Here is an 18,777-nt window from a genome sequence, read left to right on the forward strand (position 1 = left end):
ATTATCCGGTTGTCATGCCTAACGAAGGCTTCAATACTGTGCAGGAATCCTATTCTTTGGGATTGGATGAGGAGGTTTAAAATCTTAAAAATCAGATTCCCAGCCGAAACCTACCTCCAAACCGCCCACTTTTGGTTTAAGCTGAGATTGAAAGATGGGCAAATAGTCAAGTTGCTCCAAGAAGACAAATGTCATGAGAATTAGCCAGGATTCCTGAGCATCAGGGAACCTAGGTTCTATATCCCATTGAGAACTTGATAGATCCAGAGGATTAGTGACTTTCATCCACCTCATGGTTTCATTGCATTTACCTATTGAACCCTTGGAGATTATGCACATCCCTCTCCACCCCTCCGCCCCCTTTAGTTTCCCATAAACCTCTTAGAAGGCTTTTGATCCTACTGCTGACCCCAGCCTCCAATCAATCCAATCACAGCATGTGAATTGTTCTTCCCATTAGTGTACAATTTTCATCACCCCCAAATATGCCTCTGATCATCTCATTCCCCAGAACGGAACTCTTCAACACACCCCTCTATTCACCACAAACCGATGACCTCCCCATAGCTGGTGGGCACCAGCCCTCCAAGCCTTTACTCGTTCCCCTAGGGTCCTGATCTGCTACAAGCTTCTCACTCCCTTCTCCTAGGACCCCAATACTCCCCAGGCTCCACCGCCAACCCTAGGCCTCCAACTTCTCCCAGATTTCCCTCCACTCTGACTTCCTCATAATGAAGACTCTAACCACCTGCCAGCATCTGCTGTTCATCCCAACAAACCACCACCAACCCCCCCAACCCCACCCAGAGCAATCAAACACGTTTTCTTCACCCCTACCACAGCAGAAACTCCTGTGTCCTGTGACCTTCACCATCAGCTTCAAGGCCAATTGCAATCAAGTCAAATCAGTTAAAACTCCACAGCATGTGGGGAAATCTGAGCTATTATGTTCACCAGGCCAATTGGAACTCCTTCAAAACTAATTTCAGCTCCCAACAGGTCAGAAAAGGAGACATTCATCTCCTTAGTTCCTGAGGATGTCTTATTATCCATCTGGCCTGTTAGTAAAATGAATAAGGCAAGTAGACAGTTTTTAAAATTTTTTCTCTCTACTAACGCCTGAAGTAGTTGACCCCTTGATACACTACAAGGGGTTGGTTTGCTAAGTTGGTTGGATGGCTGGTTAATGATGCAGAGCGATGCCAACAGCACAGGTTCAATTCCCATACCAGCTGAGGTTATGAAGGCTTACCATCTCAACCTTGCCCCTTGCCTGAGGCGTGGTGATTCTCAGGTTTAAATCACCACCAGTCAATTCTCCCCCTCAAAGGGGAGAGCAGTCAATGGTCATCTGAGACTATGATGACTTTTATCTTTACGTTGCACAGAAGGTAGTGCCCTTTGGTGCTTCAATCAAATATCCATTATCATGAATAGCATTAGGATGAGCATTGTTAGGTTATTGACAAGAACTATCCCACAAGTAAGCACAGTTCTGATTTTGCCAGATCGTCCACTTCTGGCATTTCCTTAAGATCTTGGATGGGGATCAGGAAAACTGGTTGATTATTCTCTTCATAATTCAAAGGTTTTAAGACCTCATGTAGTGCCACTACAGCTGATGTAGCTGACTATATTGCAACTTTCCTGGTTCATATGGCACAGCAACTCACTGGATAAACTCAACATTAACACTAACAAGATTGGATTTGGAGCCAATTCTCTAATTTTGCATTTGTTTCATAGGATTTGTACATTCGTTTTAATCACAAAAGGTGCATTTATTGGAGTTGAATGTGTCTCTGCCATGATACTGATATGGTAGAAACGTAAAGGCAAGCTTAAGTATCTAGGCTGTGTAAAAGCAAAACTGCATAACTAGTGCTAGAAGTGATTATTGGTTAATTATAACCCTCAGTGAGACAAAAGTGTGAAATAGTTTTTCTTACATCTAGACAATCTTGAAGTTCTTGCTGTTTTATGCTGGAGACTTGGCAAATACCTTCTTTGTTGTGACGTTTGGAACAGGATTTTACTGGCTTACATTCTTCAAGGTATCTCTAAATATTTAACGTGTTATTGTATATTACAATGTCTGATATATGTTGAATATCATACATATTTAAGTTAGATTGTTGAAATCTCTAAAGCAATTAATCTTAATATAAGAACATAAGAAATAGGAGCAGGAGTAGGCCATCTAGCCCTTCGAGCCTGCCCTGCCATTCAGTAAGATCATGGCTGATCTGTCGTGGCTCAGTTCCACATTCCTGCCCTCTCCCCATAACCCTTAATCCCCTCGCTTATCAAAAACCCATATGTTTAATATCAGTACAAAATACATTTATTCCATAAATACCATTCCTGACCAGATTCTGGACAGGCATTCATTAGATAATCTGTTGCTTACATCCTATATCTTGTGTCAAGTTCCTCACACATTGCTACAAAATAATATTAATTGTTGTGAAGGTGGTTTACAATTACTTTGCTTGGATATTATTTGTTTCTTCAGGGTCAGCAGATTGTTTCTGTTCTTCTGCCCACGTCCAGTCAAGAGATGTACTTTATTTCTTGTGTAGTCAGTGCATTTGCCCTGAAGGTATGTGTATAAAGAATATTGGTAATCTTTGGGTTAGCACAGCTATTCATGTTCCAGTCAAAGGGTTTGAAACAGATTCCCATTTGCCAACTGCCACCAATAGACCAAAAAACATAGATTCAGATGGAGAGCTAATGGCGGTTGCTGAGGTTGACTGGCATAAGACCATGGAGTAATTTGCAAATTAAGGTGCAGATTTTGAAGGTGATGTCCTTACATGCAGCTGCCAGCTTAAGAATTATGAGCACGTCAACTAAATATCCGAAATATGAACATGGTAGCAGGTTAACTGGGGCTCATTCCATCAAAAACATGTTTCTTGTGAAAGCCACTGAAAATGTTAATAAGAACTGGACCTAGAGGAGATCCCATAGCTAAGCTAGCTATTTAGGCACACAGGGAGTCATTAAAACTGAACTTGACTGCGCAAGTTGCTAGGTTCATAAGTTCACTGAAAACAAATGCGAAAAATGATTGGTTATTTATGTTGCCCATAAGGAAATTGGAAGGATGAAACAGGAGGTGTATGGATCTGCTGTTCTCCTTTTTTGCCAGGTTGAGAAAAGTGGCAGGTCAAGACTTGATGCTCACTTAAAGTAACATCAAGTTCACTATTTAAATGACTTCTACAAATTCAGGCTTCCCTCTCATTTTTTTTCATGAAAGAGGGTGGGTTCCTGCACCTGTTGTGGGAACCACAACAGGTGAGTTATCGGAAACCTTGGAGAAAGCCTGTTGTGGAGTCAGGAACTTTTTAACAGTTAATTTTAAAAACCCTTGCCAACTTCAGCTATTATAAGCAAATTATTTCTGATGATTTAAAAATGTTTTCAATGCAGTTATTGCTCAAAGGGCTGAGTCCTTGATTAAAGACCATTAAATTGACCAGCATTCTGTAAATGTTCAGATGCATTGGAGTACATATCAGGTCTCTCCATCAGATGCATTAGAGCAGGGTTTCCCCAATTTTTCTGGCCATGGTACTCTTTTGACCTCCCAAGAGTACTTTCAGAATCCCTGAGAAACTTTCTTATTATGTTATTGAGTTAAACTATAAAGAAATGATTGTTTTTGTGCAATTGGTACAAACATACAAAAACAAATTTATGGAAGTCTTTCTTATTTCTTATATTTGTATATTTGATATATTTTTTAAATTATTTTATCCAACAAAGTATTAAGTGTTACCTTCTTTTGTCATTTTTTAATGGGAAACGGGATGTTGCTTATTTTGTTCACCAGTTTGTTTAATATTAAGAGTGCTGTTGGAGAGCTGGATGCAAAACACACACATGCGCGTGCACTCTTGCACACACATTTGCACTCACACCTCTCTCACACTTGCATTTCCAGCTACACTCCTACTTCTCATGGCACGGTAGCACAGTGGTTAGCACTGCTGCTTCACAGCTCCAGGGTCCTGAGCTCAATTCCCGGCTCGGGTCACTGTCTGTGTGGAGTTTGCACATTCTCCTCGTGTCTGCATGGGTTTCCTCCGGGTACTCCGGTTTCCTCCCACAGTCCAAAGATGTGCAGGTTAGGTTAATTGGCCATGCTAAGAAATTGCCCCTTAGTGTCCAGGGATGCATAGGTTAGAGGGATTAGTGGGTAAAATATGTAGGGATATGGGGGTAGGGCCTGGGTGGGATTGTGTTCAGTGCAGACTCGATGGGCCAAAGGCCCTCTTTCTGCACTGTAGGGTTCTATGATCTCTCATACTCGCACTCAGATTCCAATCTCTCACACTCACACTCCCACCACTCTCTTACACTTGCATACACACATTTGCACACACAAACACTCGCACCCACAATCCCACCTCTCTCTCTCTCACTCCTACTTCTCTCACACTACCATTACCATCTCGCTCAAACTTATATTCTCAGTTCCATCCACATTCCCACCTCTCTCACACTTGCAATTTCTCATCACTCTCACACCCGCACTCACATTCTCATCACACTTTTAATCCCATTTCTCACATCCGCACACCCAAACCCAACTCCCTCCTTTTTATGTTTTACTAGTTCATTACATTACCATGTTTACTCTGTTCAATTCCTATTAACGTATAACTTTATATTTTTCTTTTCACCTCTGGGAATGTCAATTCACTAAGTTCCTTCAGCTTTTGCACAAACTAGGAATCCAGTTAACAGTGGACATCTTTTTTATTGACTGGGAAAGACCCAAAGGCAAAATTGTCAAGTCCATTGTACGTAAGTATTGCATTCATTCGTCTTTTTTTTTGTTTTGCTATTTGGTTTCAAATATTCAGTTATTTTTAAAATTTTGACAGATATATTAATAAATGATTTTGTCCATATTACCATTTTTGTTAAAATTCCAATTTTTAATCCAAATGAAACTGTAATCCAATGGAAGGTGGATATTAAGGAGTGGCTTTGCAACTCATAGCTCCAATCTTTTACACTTGCTAGCCAGAGATTGTTCCCTTGACCTCAGTTAAGTTGTATGTAGTACTGGAGGCTATAACCAGGAATCTGAAGGCCCATAAGCTTAACTTAAAATAAAACTGATTAATTCAATTATATGTAAGAGAAAGTATCCTAAGAGACACTCAACATGCTTAACTAGATAGAGATAGAGTTAGATACAAACAACATTACTTCTGGGGAAAAAAATCAGCGGAAAGATTAATTGGTGCAGCACTAACTTTACAAGCATAAGATAAGATGATTAACCCTTGAATATGGTGGGCATTCATCTCATGTTGGAAAGGTACCATGTTCCATATTAGATAAAACTCCACCAAAAAAGGTCTAGATTGCATGCAGAAATTATTCACAAAACTCAACATAATTTTTAAATAAACGGCCTTTGTTGGTGTAATTTAAAGGGTTAACAAATGGAATATGCTAATGAATGACATAAATGAAGATGTACCATTGTAATTTTTGTTCTTTTAAAAAAGAACATAGACAAGGATGTACTTTCCTTTTGCTAGAATATATATCTGTACCAGTTTGAAATGTTCCATTGAATTGCATCCAATATCCCATTTGCTGTTTTGATTTCCAGTCTCTATCTTTAACCCTCAATTAATTCTAAATAATTTGATGCATCTGCTAGTTAGTATGCCCTCTCAGTCATTGAGTGTCTTTAAGACAGAAATAGATAGGTTAATGATGGGATCTGGGTTATGGAGAAAAGGGGATGAGGAAAATATCAGCCATGATTGAATGACAGAGCCGACTCAGTGGGCCAAGTGGCTTAATTCTGCTCCTATGTCTTACGGTCTTATAGTCACAAGCCTTGGAGAAAGCTTGCAGTCCAGTAAAATATTCTCCTATTTGTAAAACAAAAATCAAAGATTTCTATTTGATCACAGGCATTAACATCTTGTGATCATTTGTTCTTTACCTTAGATTATATCATTTTGAAAAGTAACTTGCTAAATCACAACGTACTTTTCACATTTCAGAATTGTCCAAAATTCAAACGATAGTGTTACTAGACTGGCACATTTCTATTTATGTTTATTTCTTATCTTCAAAAGAGACTTTGTGCCTATGTCCATAAATTGTATATATGTTTTCTTCTCTTTTTTTTAAATCCCTTTAAGTGTCAGGTTTTTTTTTAATCATTGTTGTTCCTATCAGTCAAATAGATTCCACCTTTAATTTTGTCCTGCCTTTTTCAACAATTGCCCATCCTGTTCTTGGCTCTCCACATATATCCCCATCCTCAATAATGGAGGAGCCCAGCATATTAGTGCAAACGATAAGGCTGAAATATTCGCAGCAATTTTCAGAAGTACCATCTCGGCCTCCTCCAGTGGTCCCCAGCATCTCAGATGCCAGTCTCCAGCCAGTCTGATTCACTTCACATGATATCAAGAAACAATTGCAGATACTGGATACTGCAAAGGCAATGGGCCCTGATAACATTCCGGCAATAGTAATGAAGACTTGCTTCAAAACTTGCCGCTCCCCTAGCCAAGCTGTTCCAGTGTAGTTACAATACTGGCATCTGCCTGACTACATGGAAAATTGTCCAGGAATGTCCTGCACACAAAAAGCAGGACAAATCCAACCTAGCCAATTACCACCCATTCAGTCTACTTTTGATCATCAGTAAAGTGATGGAAGGGGCTATCAACAGTGCTATCAAGCAGCACCTGCTCAGCAACAATCTGCTTAGTGATGCCCAGTTTGGGTTCACCAGGGTCACCCAGCTCCTGTTCTCATTACAGCATTGATTCAAACATGAACAAAAGAGCTGAATTCCAAAGGTGAGATGAAAGTGACAGCCCTTAACATCAAGGCCAAATTTGACCGAGTTGGCATCAAGGACCTGTAGCAAAACTGGAATCAATTGTTATCGGGGCAAACTCTCCACTGATTGGAATCATGCCTGGCACATAGGAAGATGATTGTGGTTTTGGAAGGTCATTCATCTCAACTCCAGGATATCTTTGCAGGAGTCCCTCAGGCTGGTATCCTAGGCCCAGTCATGTTCAGCTGCTTCATCAATGATCTTTTGTCCATCAAAAGGTCAGAAGTGGAGATGTTCGCCAATGATTGCTTAATGTTCAGCACCATTTATGACTCCTCAGATACTGAAGCAGCACATGTTCCAGTGCAACAAGATCTGGACAATATCCAGGCTTGGGTTGACAAGTTGCAAGTAACATTCGCACCACACAAATGCCAGGCAATGACCATCACCAATAAGAGATCTAACCACCACTCCTTGACATTCAATGGTGTCAGCATCACTGAATCCCCCAGTGTAACCTTGAGGTTTTCATTGACCAGCTGGACTCACCGCATAAACACAGTGGCTACAAGAGCAGGTCAGAGGCTAGAAATACTGCAGTGAATAACTCACCTCCTGACTCCCCAAAGCCTGTCCACCATCTATAAGGCACAAGTCAAGAGTGTGATGGAATACTCCCCACTTGCCTGAATGGGAGCAGCTCCAAAAACCTCAAGGAGCTTGACATCAGGGGCAGCACAGTGACACAGTGGCTAGCACTGCTGCCTCACGGCGCCAGGGACCTGGGTTCAATTCCTGGCTTGGGTCACTGTGTGGAGTTTGCACATTCTTCCCCTGTCTGCATGGATTTCCTCCGGGTGCTTCGGTTTCCTCCCACAGTCTGAAAGACGTGCTGGTTAGGTGCAGTGACCCGAACAGGCAGTGGAATGTGGCGACTAGGGGAATTTCACAGTAACTTCATTGCAGTGTTAATATAAACCTTACCTGTAACTAATAAATAAACTTTTTTAAAAAACCATCCAGGACAAAGCAGCCTGCTTGATTGGCAAACATCCATTCCCTCCACCACCGAGGCTCAGTAGCAGCAGTGTACTATCTACAAGATGCACTGCAGCAATTCACCAAAGATCCTTAGACAGCACCTTCCAAACCCACAGCCACTAACATCTAGAAGGACAAGGGTAGCAGGTACATGGGAACACTAGCACTTGCAAGTTCCCCTCCAAGCCACTCACCATCTTGACTTGGAAATATATTGTCGTTCCTTCGCAGTCACTGGATGAAAATCCTGGAATTCTGTCCCTCTTGGCAATGTGGGTCAATCCACAGCACGTGGACTGCAGCGATTCAAGAAGGCATCTCACCACCACCTACTGAAGAGCAACTGGGGATGGGCAATAAATGCTGGCCAGCCAGCAACGCCCATGTCCCATGAATGAATCATTTAAAAAATTCAATCTACCATAACCTGTTTACAAACAGGGTTACATCAGTCTTCTTCAATGACTCTTCTCTTGCCCTATCCACTTCCTCATCTCCCACTTGTACATCACATATAGGGTTTTCTCCCTCAATGGTCATGTATCCCACTGGGTTATTTCCCTTCATCTCTAACTATAGTAATCTGCACAATGGGTTAATTTTTTATAGAATCATTGACTCCTACAATGCTGAAGGAGGTCATTCGGCCCATCAAGTCTGCACGGACCACAATCCCACCCAGGGCCTATTCCCATAACCCCATGCATTTGCCCTAGCTAGTCCCCCTGACAATCAAGGGGAATTTAGCATAGCCAATCTACCTAACTCACACACATGTAGACTATAGGAAGAAACCAGAGCACCCAGAGGAAACCCACACAGACACAGGGAGAATGTGTAAACTCCACACAGACAGTGACCCAAGCTGGGAATTGAATCCGGGTTCCTGGCGCTGTGAGGCAGCAGTGCCAACATGCTGACCCAATCCCATAATTCATCTGTACGTATCTTGACAACTCAAAACTTAGAATTTTGAGATCCCCAATTCCTGCAGAAATATCTTTGGCTGTGATAAGCTTCAGCTGTTTGTTGACGAGAGTCAGTTGTCTGCCAGTGTGAAAAGGGTGGAGTAAAAGTTCTCAAATGGATGTCCTTGCATCACCACCATTCCCTTAATTTAGTCTAAGAAAAACACAGTCTGGGACGCATTTTTATTTAACAATCTCTCCTTTTGAATTTTTTCCTCAGTATCCAATCTCCAAATTTTCTCTTTCATCGTGCCAGTTGTGTCAGGAAGAAGTTTTTAATTGAAGATCAATTCAACACAGAATTTATTGTAATAATTTCAAACATCCCAAATTTTGATTAGCCCTATCAAATTAAATCTGTCTCATTCTCACGTGCATGATTTTTTTTATCCAGATTAGAACTGCCACATGTTATCAACATATCCTAGAATCATACCTCTGGCCAGTAAACACAACCCTAAGTGTATAACTTTGAGAAAAGACACTTTATTAATTACATTTTCTTTTTATTAACTGTTTGAATTAAATCACAACATCAGTCAGAAGACATTAACATTTAAAGCGTACAACACACGACTATCATCCATACACTTGCAAAGAAACAGCAAATGTTTTAAAACAATGATAACATGATAAGCAAAATGAATTATGGCAGTGCTTCTTGTGGTTTTGTTTTAAAACTTTCAAACTACCTGTAATTAAAAACTTAAGTTTAATTCCTCCGAAAGATAAACATAGGGTAGTGCAAAACAATGAAAATCTGCGAACATCCAGATAAAACAAACAAAAGTTTCATCATTCATAAATTTCAGGGTTAATTCACAGCATTTTCTTGCAGCTAAATTTCTTAAAGAAATAAAGTATTTCAAGCTCGCAATCTCTTGAGTAAAATAAAAAGCAGATCCTCCATTCTCTTTCTTCAGTTTTGCTTAAATTTCATTTCTTGTCTCTATCCTTATTTTTTTTCAATTTCCGATGTTCAGTAATTAACCTAATTTGAAAGAAATCAGAAGAGTTTTTTTTTCACACAAATGTTTTGAAAAATTCAACTTGAAGTGCTGCCGAATTGCAAGCTTTTTTTGACCTTGACAGCTGGAACAGAAACTCTCAGCTGTTTGAACTAAATGAATTTTTACAAGATTTTGATTTGATTTATTATTGTCACATGTTTCTAGCATGCTACACAGACACAGCATACCATTCACAGAGAAAGAAACAAGTGAGTGTAGAACATAAAAGAGTTAGAATGAAGCTTGAGAAGCATAGAATGAGAATAAAAAATAGAATTTGAAGGTATGCTAGGCATAGCTTGTAAGAAGTTGCCTCACTTCAGCGTCATCTTGGATTTTGAATATTTGTATAATACTCAGATTCAGAGAGCTGAGCGCAAGCAGTGTTTAACACAAGCTTGTATTTCATTTATAACCTAAGTTTTCTTTAATTCATTGGGGAATGGGTACCTCCTAAAAGAGCATTTGCCTCGTTGCACTATCAAAAGGCACTGTTATGATGTTCCTTATAGGTTGGATATAGGACCGGACTGCCAACAGGGCAGTGTGCTTTAAGGATTGTTGTTGCAAACAATTTTGTCTGTTGCAAATAAATAAAAGTTGTGACAATGGCATTGTCTGTCTTGTCACTTGCTTGAGTATCCCACTAGTTTTTACTGTGCAGTGAAGGGTCAATAGGAACCCATCCTTGTTTTTATATTTTCTCAATTAGCTTGTGATAGTTTCAGGCTATGTGGAGGGATGTAGTCCCTTCAACTCCCATTCAGTAATGAACTCAATTTCCGCCTTTTGGCATTTGATGCCATAGCTCACCAGCACAAGGAAATTTCAGAACTAAAGTACTTTGTTTATCCTTTATTCACACCCGCAGTACTCCAACTGGCCTTGGCTTGCCCCATAGTTGGCTGACTGCTTTCAACTCAAGGGGAACTTCATGATCACGTACTTCATTTCACTTCACTTCTCCCTTTGTCTGGTCTATGCTTGGTTCACATCTGCTCTTTTAATCAGCTGCTGATCTACAACAGTACTCAGTTGGGAATATAGTCAGACAAAATACTCACCAAACTATAGTCCTGCTGTCACAACTGGCTTGAGTGGATCTCATTCTCATCGCCAACACTGAAACAGAATATCGCCCTTTCTAGTGAGTTTTTTGATGACTTTTTTGATGACTTTCCTGCCCAATACTCAGAATGAATTTTATTAATTTTTTATATGTTTCTACGTCTGGGTATGGAGTGCCTTTAGCACTGACAAAGCTGGGGAGCAGTTAATTGGTGTTTATTGAAGAAACAGGGTTTTGCATTAACCTATGATAGCTGTGATAGTGTTATTTACCTAGTTACAAGAGCAGAATTTAATAATCTTTAAGTATCATAATTTTCATGATTAACTCAACATCAGAAAAAGTCACACTGAGCTGGAGGCTAGGCATTACTTTCTTTCTTATTGTTTGAGTCTCTGTCTAGCCTATGGAACAAGTTAATCCTGTAAAAAGAAAAACAGAAGCTCATATTTTGAGTTTAATCCTACACCATAACTGAAAACTGAAACATCAGCTGTGATAATGTGGCAGTCCCTTTAAAGGGGCGATCCCAAGACACCAACATGATCGTGCTGGAGAGGTTGCGTGGGAATCTGAGCCAATTGGGAGCAAGGGCGCGTGCCCTGGAATGGGAAGGAACCTCTGTTGGAGGCTAGGGAGGAGAGTTGATTTGTGTACTTGTTCTCTCAGACTCTTACCTTGTGTATATTATATTAATAATAAATCTTTCATTGCTGAAGCCAGAACAAGTCACCCTCAACTTTATTACATCAGCAAACATCTTGTAAAATTGGAAAATAAGAGGGGAGAAAGATAAAAGATAACTACATGGTAGTTAATAGGCTAAATAATCTGCAAATTGCTTAATAGGAAAGTGGGAAACTGTTAGATAATATGAAATATTATCTTGGTATCACAATGAAAATACACTAAACATCAAAAGGATAGATGATAAAAGGAAAGGCCTACATTTGGAAATAATTGAGGGAAATGACAAGGAAAAATAAATAGTGGGGCTGAATGAAAGCAGAAAATGCTAGAAAAATAAATAGGTCTTAAATGTAGAAGTAAAGTAAACCCACCAATGCCTCTACTTTTTCAGGAGACTAAAGAAATTTGCCATGTCTGCTATAACTCTCACCAACTTTTACAGGTGCACCACAGAAAGCATTTTTTCTGGTTATAACACAGTTTGGTATGGCTCCTGCTCTGTCCGAAATTGCAAGAAACTACAAAGGGTTGTTAACAAAGCCCAGTGCATCACACAAGCCAGCCTCCCATCCATTGACTCTGTCTACACTTCCCGCTGCCTCGGAAAAGCAACCAGCATAATCAAGAACTCCACACATCATGGACATATTCTCTTCCACCTTCTTCCGTCAGGAAAGAGATACAAAAGTCTGAGGTCACCTACCAACCAACTCAAGAGCAGCATCTTCCCTGCTGCCATCAGACTTTTGAATGGACCTAGCTTATATTAAGTTGATCTTTCTCTACACCCTAGCTATGACTATAACACTATATTCTGCACCCTCTCTCAATGTACAGTGTGCTTTGCAGTGTTAATATAAGCCTACTTGTGACACTAATAAATAAACCTTAAAACTTTAAACTTTTTCTGTATAGCACACAAGAAACAAAACTTTTCACAGTATACTAATACATAGAGTCATAGAGGTTTACAACTTGGAAGCAGGCCCCTCTGCTCAACTTGTCCACGCCACCCTTTTTAAACCCCTAAGCTAATCCCAATGGCCTGCATTTGGCCCATATCCCTCTATACCCATCTTACCCATGTAACTGGTTAAATGCTTTTTAAAAGACAAAATTGTATCTGCCTCTACTACTACCTCTGGCAGCTTGTTCCATACACTCACCACCCTCTATGTGAAAAAATTTGCCCCTCTGGACACTTCTGTAACTCTCCCCTCTCATCTTAAACCTATGCCCTCTAGTTTTAGATTCCCCTACCTTTGGGAAAAGATATTGACTATCTAGCTGATCTGTGCCCCTCATTATTTTATAGACCGCTATAAGATCGCCCCTCAGTCTTCTATGCTCCAGAGAAAAAAGTCTCAGTCTATCCAGCCTCTCCTTATAACTCAAACCATCAAGTCCCAGTAGCATCCTAATAAATCTTTTCTGCACTCTTACTAGTTTAATAATATCCTTTCTATAACAGGGTGACCGTGCAACAATAATAAATCAAATCAAAGTTTTGTTCACTCCTCCATCAGAACCATATTCTGGCAAAAAAAATCTATCTCCAGATTTTCATTCTGCATCCCTTCCCCGGGCAGTAACAGAATCTTCTCCAGCACTGTCTACTGTAAAGAAAAATGGGGGTGTAACTAAATTCTGAAGTTAGTAAAATCCACGCTCAAACTAGAGTACTGCAGAGGGCCCAAATGAATGATGAAATACTGTAACCGAACACTGAAGAGCCTACTGAGTATTTCCAGTTTTTCCATTTTAGTTTTGTACTTTAATATTTGTAATTTTTTGTTTAATTCTTAAGTATGTTAAAATTGTTTATTCATTGCTTATAGGTGGAGGTGATATAAAGACAGCCCCAGCTCCTGTGAGCATTTGGAGGACATACTTTGTAGCAAATGAATGGAATAACATCCAGACTATCAGAAAGATTAATCCTATTTTTCAAATCGTTGTTGTTATTTTTATTTTGGAAGTAAGTTTAACATTTAATAAGGAAGGAAAATAACATATATGAATATTCAAAATATTTGATAAATTGAACCCAGTAGTGTATTCAAGGTGGCTACAAATCCAAAAAAGTGGAGATAAAGACACTTGCCAAGATTCTCTGACCTTGTCTTAAGCTGGGATTCTCCAGCCCCGCTGCTGTAAATGGAGATTTGGGGTGTCCAATATCGGAGAATTCTAGCCATTATCTTATAGAAGGGGCAAAACAGACAGACAATTTAGACAACAGTATGGCACGGGGGGTATTGGAAACAAGATAGCTGTAAAACCTAACAGAACATTGGGCTACCTTCAAATAGGAGATAGTTTGGTTAAAGTCAAGATACATTTCCTCAAGCAGAGCAGTAGCAAAAATGTCCTGGAATTCCAGAGCTGACTGGATATTTACAATGATATAGAAAAAGATAAAACAGAAAATGCATGTAGACAACTGATGGATAATACAATTGAGAACCTGGCTGAGAAAGGAAATTAAAAATAGATGAGAGAAGCAAAAAAAGAGTTTGCAAAGAGACTAGCAACATAAAAAGGGACCCAAAAGCCCCCTACAATGCTACAAATAGCAGAAATGTAGTAAAGAAGTGGAGCTAATTCAGGACCAAAAAACAGATTTATACTTGGAGGCAGGGTGCATGGAAAAGATATGAGATGAGTATCTTATATCTGTCTTTACCAAGAAAGAAGATGTTGCCCCAGTCATAGTGAAAGAGGAAGTAGTTGGGATACTGAATGGCCAAAAATAGATAAGAGGTATTAGATACGCCGGTTATGCTTAAATTTGTTGTGTCATCCAGGCCAGTTGGAATACATCCAAAAATACTTAGGAAAGTAAGGGTGGAAATTACGGAGGCACTTGCCATAATTTTCCAATCCTCTTTTGATACTGATATGGAACCAGAAAATTAGAGAATTGTAAATGTTACACCTTTGTTTGAAAATTGATATAAAGTTAACTACAGTCCCATCAGTTTCCTGCCAGAAATGCACATTATAAACTGTGTCAGCAGAAGTCCTGCATCTATAATTAGTGAACAAGCTCAAAAATCAGCACCACAGACTTTTACAGGCTATGGTTTCGCATAGCAGCTTCTACATTGCAAAAGAAGCTACTCATAACTGAGCCCAGAGAGGGAGTAGCTGCATTTTCAACCTATTTCAACCTTTGTCACAGTAAAGGTTGATCTTGTCCTCTGTTAACGCAAGACGGAGCAGAATTTTGACTGATTTATTTTTTGCTCTTCACTGAGCCCAAGGTTGTTGAAGCCAGTTACAAGACTTGCTGATTGGCTGAGAATGATAACGGTAGTGATTAGATGTGGGATTCTTCTTCTGTTCAGTATAACTAATAATGTGAACAACTTTTTAAAAATAATGATCTGATACAGAAATAAATTTCTAGATACTTCATAAAAATACAAGGCAATGAATATGCTGAGCCAGTGACAGCAATATGATCTTGGCACTAATTTACTGTAAAGGAAAATGTCACTTGCCTTCAGGAGAGTGGACAATTGCTCCAATAAATCATTATTTTATCTTTAGACATCTCTATGTGTTATCTACGTCAAATTTAAACTGTATAGTTATCAACACCATATATTGTTCATTCTTAATGATTAGGAAAAGGGTTTATAGGTAAGCAAGCAGAAAAGCACAGTGTTGAGGCTTCAAATGGTGACATACTGGTGAAACTTACTGCTAGCTGGCTGGCATAAATCATACCCAGGCATCAAGGGCTAGAACTTTTATTGCAATATTTCTGTGTAGTTTTGTAGAGGATGTAGGTTTCATAATATAAAGTTATGACATTCAGGGTACTTTCTGATCAAACTTAGATTTTAGACCTTCCGCTGGTCACACGATTAACCTTTCGTAAACTGCAGATGCATTAATTTAGTTTTTTTTCTAGGTTGTTGGTTTTGCAAACCTGACTTCAATGAATCCTTATTCTCAATTAAAAAGAACTGCTGAGAGCGATGTTGTCCCATCGAGCTATATTCTAAGATTCGGCATGGCTAGTACTGTTTGGCTGACAGTTGGTATTATCCAGGTGGGAATATTCTTTAATCTATGATTCTACTTGTGCACACAATTAACCTGAGCACTGGAATAAATATGAACCGGTGGCAGAGAGAGTCAGGGTGGATTTGTAAAGGGTAGGTCATATCTAATGAACCTAATGGATTTGCTTTTAGAAATTAACTAACATGGTTAGTAAACAAACTGACAAACGGGTCAACAAACTGGCTTTATGGGTTGAACTTAGAAATTTAAAAAGGCAGTCACACTACTGAGAGTATACTACAGACCCCCAGATAGTGTAAGGAAGATAAAAGAAAAAATATGTAGGCAAATTTCTGCCTGTAAGTGTTACAATGTAACCAATGGTAATGTGCTGTAGTGGTCAGCTGACCCAGCAGACAACTAACCAATGGCATTATGATGTGGTTGTCGGCTGACCAACTAACCCAATATAAATAGAAAGCAAATAAGGATTGGGGGAGCATTTGTGGCCCAGTGGTGATGTAATGAAGTTTCTTTATTAAACCTTTACTTTTATTTACTTAGTGAAGTTAATTCTTTCTTTTGCTTGCTGCTGGAGTATTCTTACTGCCAGATGAACATTAAAAACAAGATGGCAATAATGATAGGAGACTTTAACTATCCAAATATCATCTGGGATTCAAACAATATGAGGGGCACTGAGGGAGGAAACTTCATGCACTGTGTCCAGGAAGGTTTTTTCATCCAATTAGTGACAAACCCAACTAGAGGAGTTGTAATTCTGAACATAATCTTGGAGAAGAAGAAGGGTGAAGTGACAGTTGGCAACCATATCCAGAATAGTGGTCACAATTCAATTAGATAATTAGATAAATCAGTGGAAATCCAGTGAGAAGCACTAAAAAGCCAGATCCTAAATGTACAAAGTAGACATGTCCCTTCCAATAATAAGAGTGGTACTGCCAAATCCAAAACCCCCTGGTTGTCTAGAGGAATACAGGGGAAGATCAAACAGAAAAATAAAGCATACAAAGAACTAAACACTTCAGAAAGCCTCGACAAATTTAGGAAGTGCAGGGATGAAGTTAAAAAGGAAATAAGGATATCAAAAAGAGGGCATGAAAAAGGATTAACAAGTAAAGTTAAAGAAAAACCAAAGATGTTTTACCAATATATTAATGGTAAAGGTTAATTATGGAAAAAGTAGGACCTGTTAGAAATGAAGAAGAGAACTTGTGTGAAGATGCAGAGGCTGTTTTACATGAATATTTTGCTTCCGTCTTCACAAAGTAAAGGGATGATGCAGATATAGTAGGGCAGGGCCTAATGACGCCAGCAAGTCTGGCTACAGAGATCAGGTGCCATTTTTTAAGGGTGCCCTAATTTCAAAGTGAAATTGAAGACCGTCCCCCCAGGTGAAGGCATGTGTCCCCAACATAGATCGCCAGCATTGGGGCCATCTTGCTGAGTCTCCCTTCAAGCTCTACCCCCTTCATTACTCCTTTCTGCTCCACTCCAGTGTGGAAGTGCCACTTTCCACCCTGGCAGTACCCACCTGGCAGTGTTCACCTGATACTACCAGGGTGCCAGTTGGCACTGCCAGATTGGCACTTGCCAGGGTGTCAGGTTGACACTGTCCAGCCATGTCCGCAATTACTGAGGGTTTCAGTGGCCTCCAAGTCCCCTGGCGTGGTCATCACCCCTGGCCTCTGTTTTGCGGCCTCTGGCTCTGTCTGCCTGACTGTCATTATCATCATTAAATTAAATGAAAGGATGGGCACACCTGAATATTGCAGCTATTAAAATCTTTATGCAATAATTGGATATTGACTGCGATATCCGACAAAGGTCTCTAGATGATGCCTGGAAGGACTCTGAGGCAAAGAAATTCAGGGCCACGGTGACCTTCAACACCACAGGCATAGGGTGCCCACCAACATAATTGGAAATAATCTCCCCAGTCAATATGTCACACAGTGATGTGATTATCTCTCTTGAAGTTAACTGTAACACCACATTCTGCATTCTCTCCTTTTCTGCTCTATGTATGGTATGCTTTGTCTATATATCACGTCAGAAATAATACTTTTCACTGTATACTAATACATGTGACAGTAATAAATCAAATCACATTTGTTGGAGACATGTCATCCTTTGCCACTATGTTGGCAGGATAGTGTTTTTGCCTTCCTCTGCAGGTTGTCTCTCATCTACTGGCTCTTGCTAAACAGCAGATTCCTGGACCACAAAGTGCACCTTACTTTGACCAGCTTTCTTCCTCCCTCTCCAGAATATACAGTGCCCATAGGGACACTGATCCTGGGGTCCAATACTGAGGTGCATAAATTTAGGTTAACACCTATATCAAGGCACCTTTCCCTGACAATATTTGTGAAGTCTCAAAATGATTATGAAAGTAACTTGCAACATTAGAGAACTCTCCCAACTTCACCACCAAACTCTTCTGCTAAAGTCAACCGCAGTTTCACTTGCAACCTTTTTATCTACCTTTGCAATGCCTCTTCATAGCTGGATAACTCCTTCTGACTCTTTTCCCATGAACCCATTGATAAATGGTGAGGTGAGGGGCACAATGTAAAGTCTGAGTCTATTGCTTAATAGCTTGTTAATTCGTTATTTTTTAAATGGCAGGCAGGCTGGATTTCAGCACCTGCCAACTTCTGTATTATCGGACACTGGCATGATGACACCACCATGTCAGATTTTGAATAAGTATGGTGTAGGGTTGTTAGTGAGCAGTTCTGATTTCCAATTTAAAATTCACCTCATAGTGATTATGGTAATGGATTAATAGTCCGTTGCCTGAATAAATTACCCAGAGACATAGGGGCACAAGTTCCCATCATCCCTGCACCCTCAATGCCCCATTGAATAAACAGTTAATGCATAGCCACCTTGAGGAGGAATGACTGCCCGACTGTTATTTAATAGTCAATTGGCTATTAATAGGCTGGAAATGGGATTTCTGTCCCATAGGAAGAGGAAGTCCTGCTTCAGAGCAGTTGACCAATTGGATAGCCAGCAGTTCTGTGGTCCCAGCAGTGCCAGGTGGGAGCAATGGGCACAGCTGCAATGACAGGCAGTCCCTAATGGAAATCACTATAGGTCCAGACACCA

At 39.9% G+C, this 18,777-nt stretch overlaps 1 protein-coding gene across 1 annotated transcript in view; it reads left to right on the top strand.

Moving 5' to 3' along the window:
* tmem67 (transmembrane protein 67) overlaps positions 1–18,777 on the top strand; it is a 130,509-nt gene that overhangs the window by 90,959 nt on the left and 20,773 nt on the right. Inside the window, exons 17-21 of the mRNA XM_080194964.1 lie at positions 1,956–2,054; positions 2,516–2,602; positions 4,722–4,821; positions 13,461–13,600; positions 15,545–15,685. Of these exons, the coding sequence (XP_080051090.1) occupies positions 1,956–2,054; positions 2,516–2,602; positions 4,722–4,821; positions 13,461–13,600; positions 15,545–15,685 (567 nt within the window). The remainder of the gene's footprint in view (positions 1–1,955; positions 2,055–2,515; positions 2,603–4,721; positions 4,822–13,460; positions 13,601–15,544; positions 15,686–18,777) is intronic.

This window comes from Carcharhinus amblyrhynchos, chromosome 8, assembly GCF_965287045.1.
Source record: "Carcharhinus amblyrhynchos chromosome 8, sCarAmb.v2.hapA, whole genome shotgun sequence".
NCBI classification, from domain to species: Eukaryota; Metazoa; Chordata; class Chondrichthyes; order Carcharhiniformes; family Carcharhinidae; genus Carcharhinus; species Carcharhinus amblyrhynchos.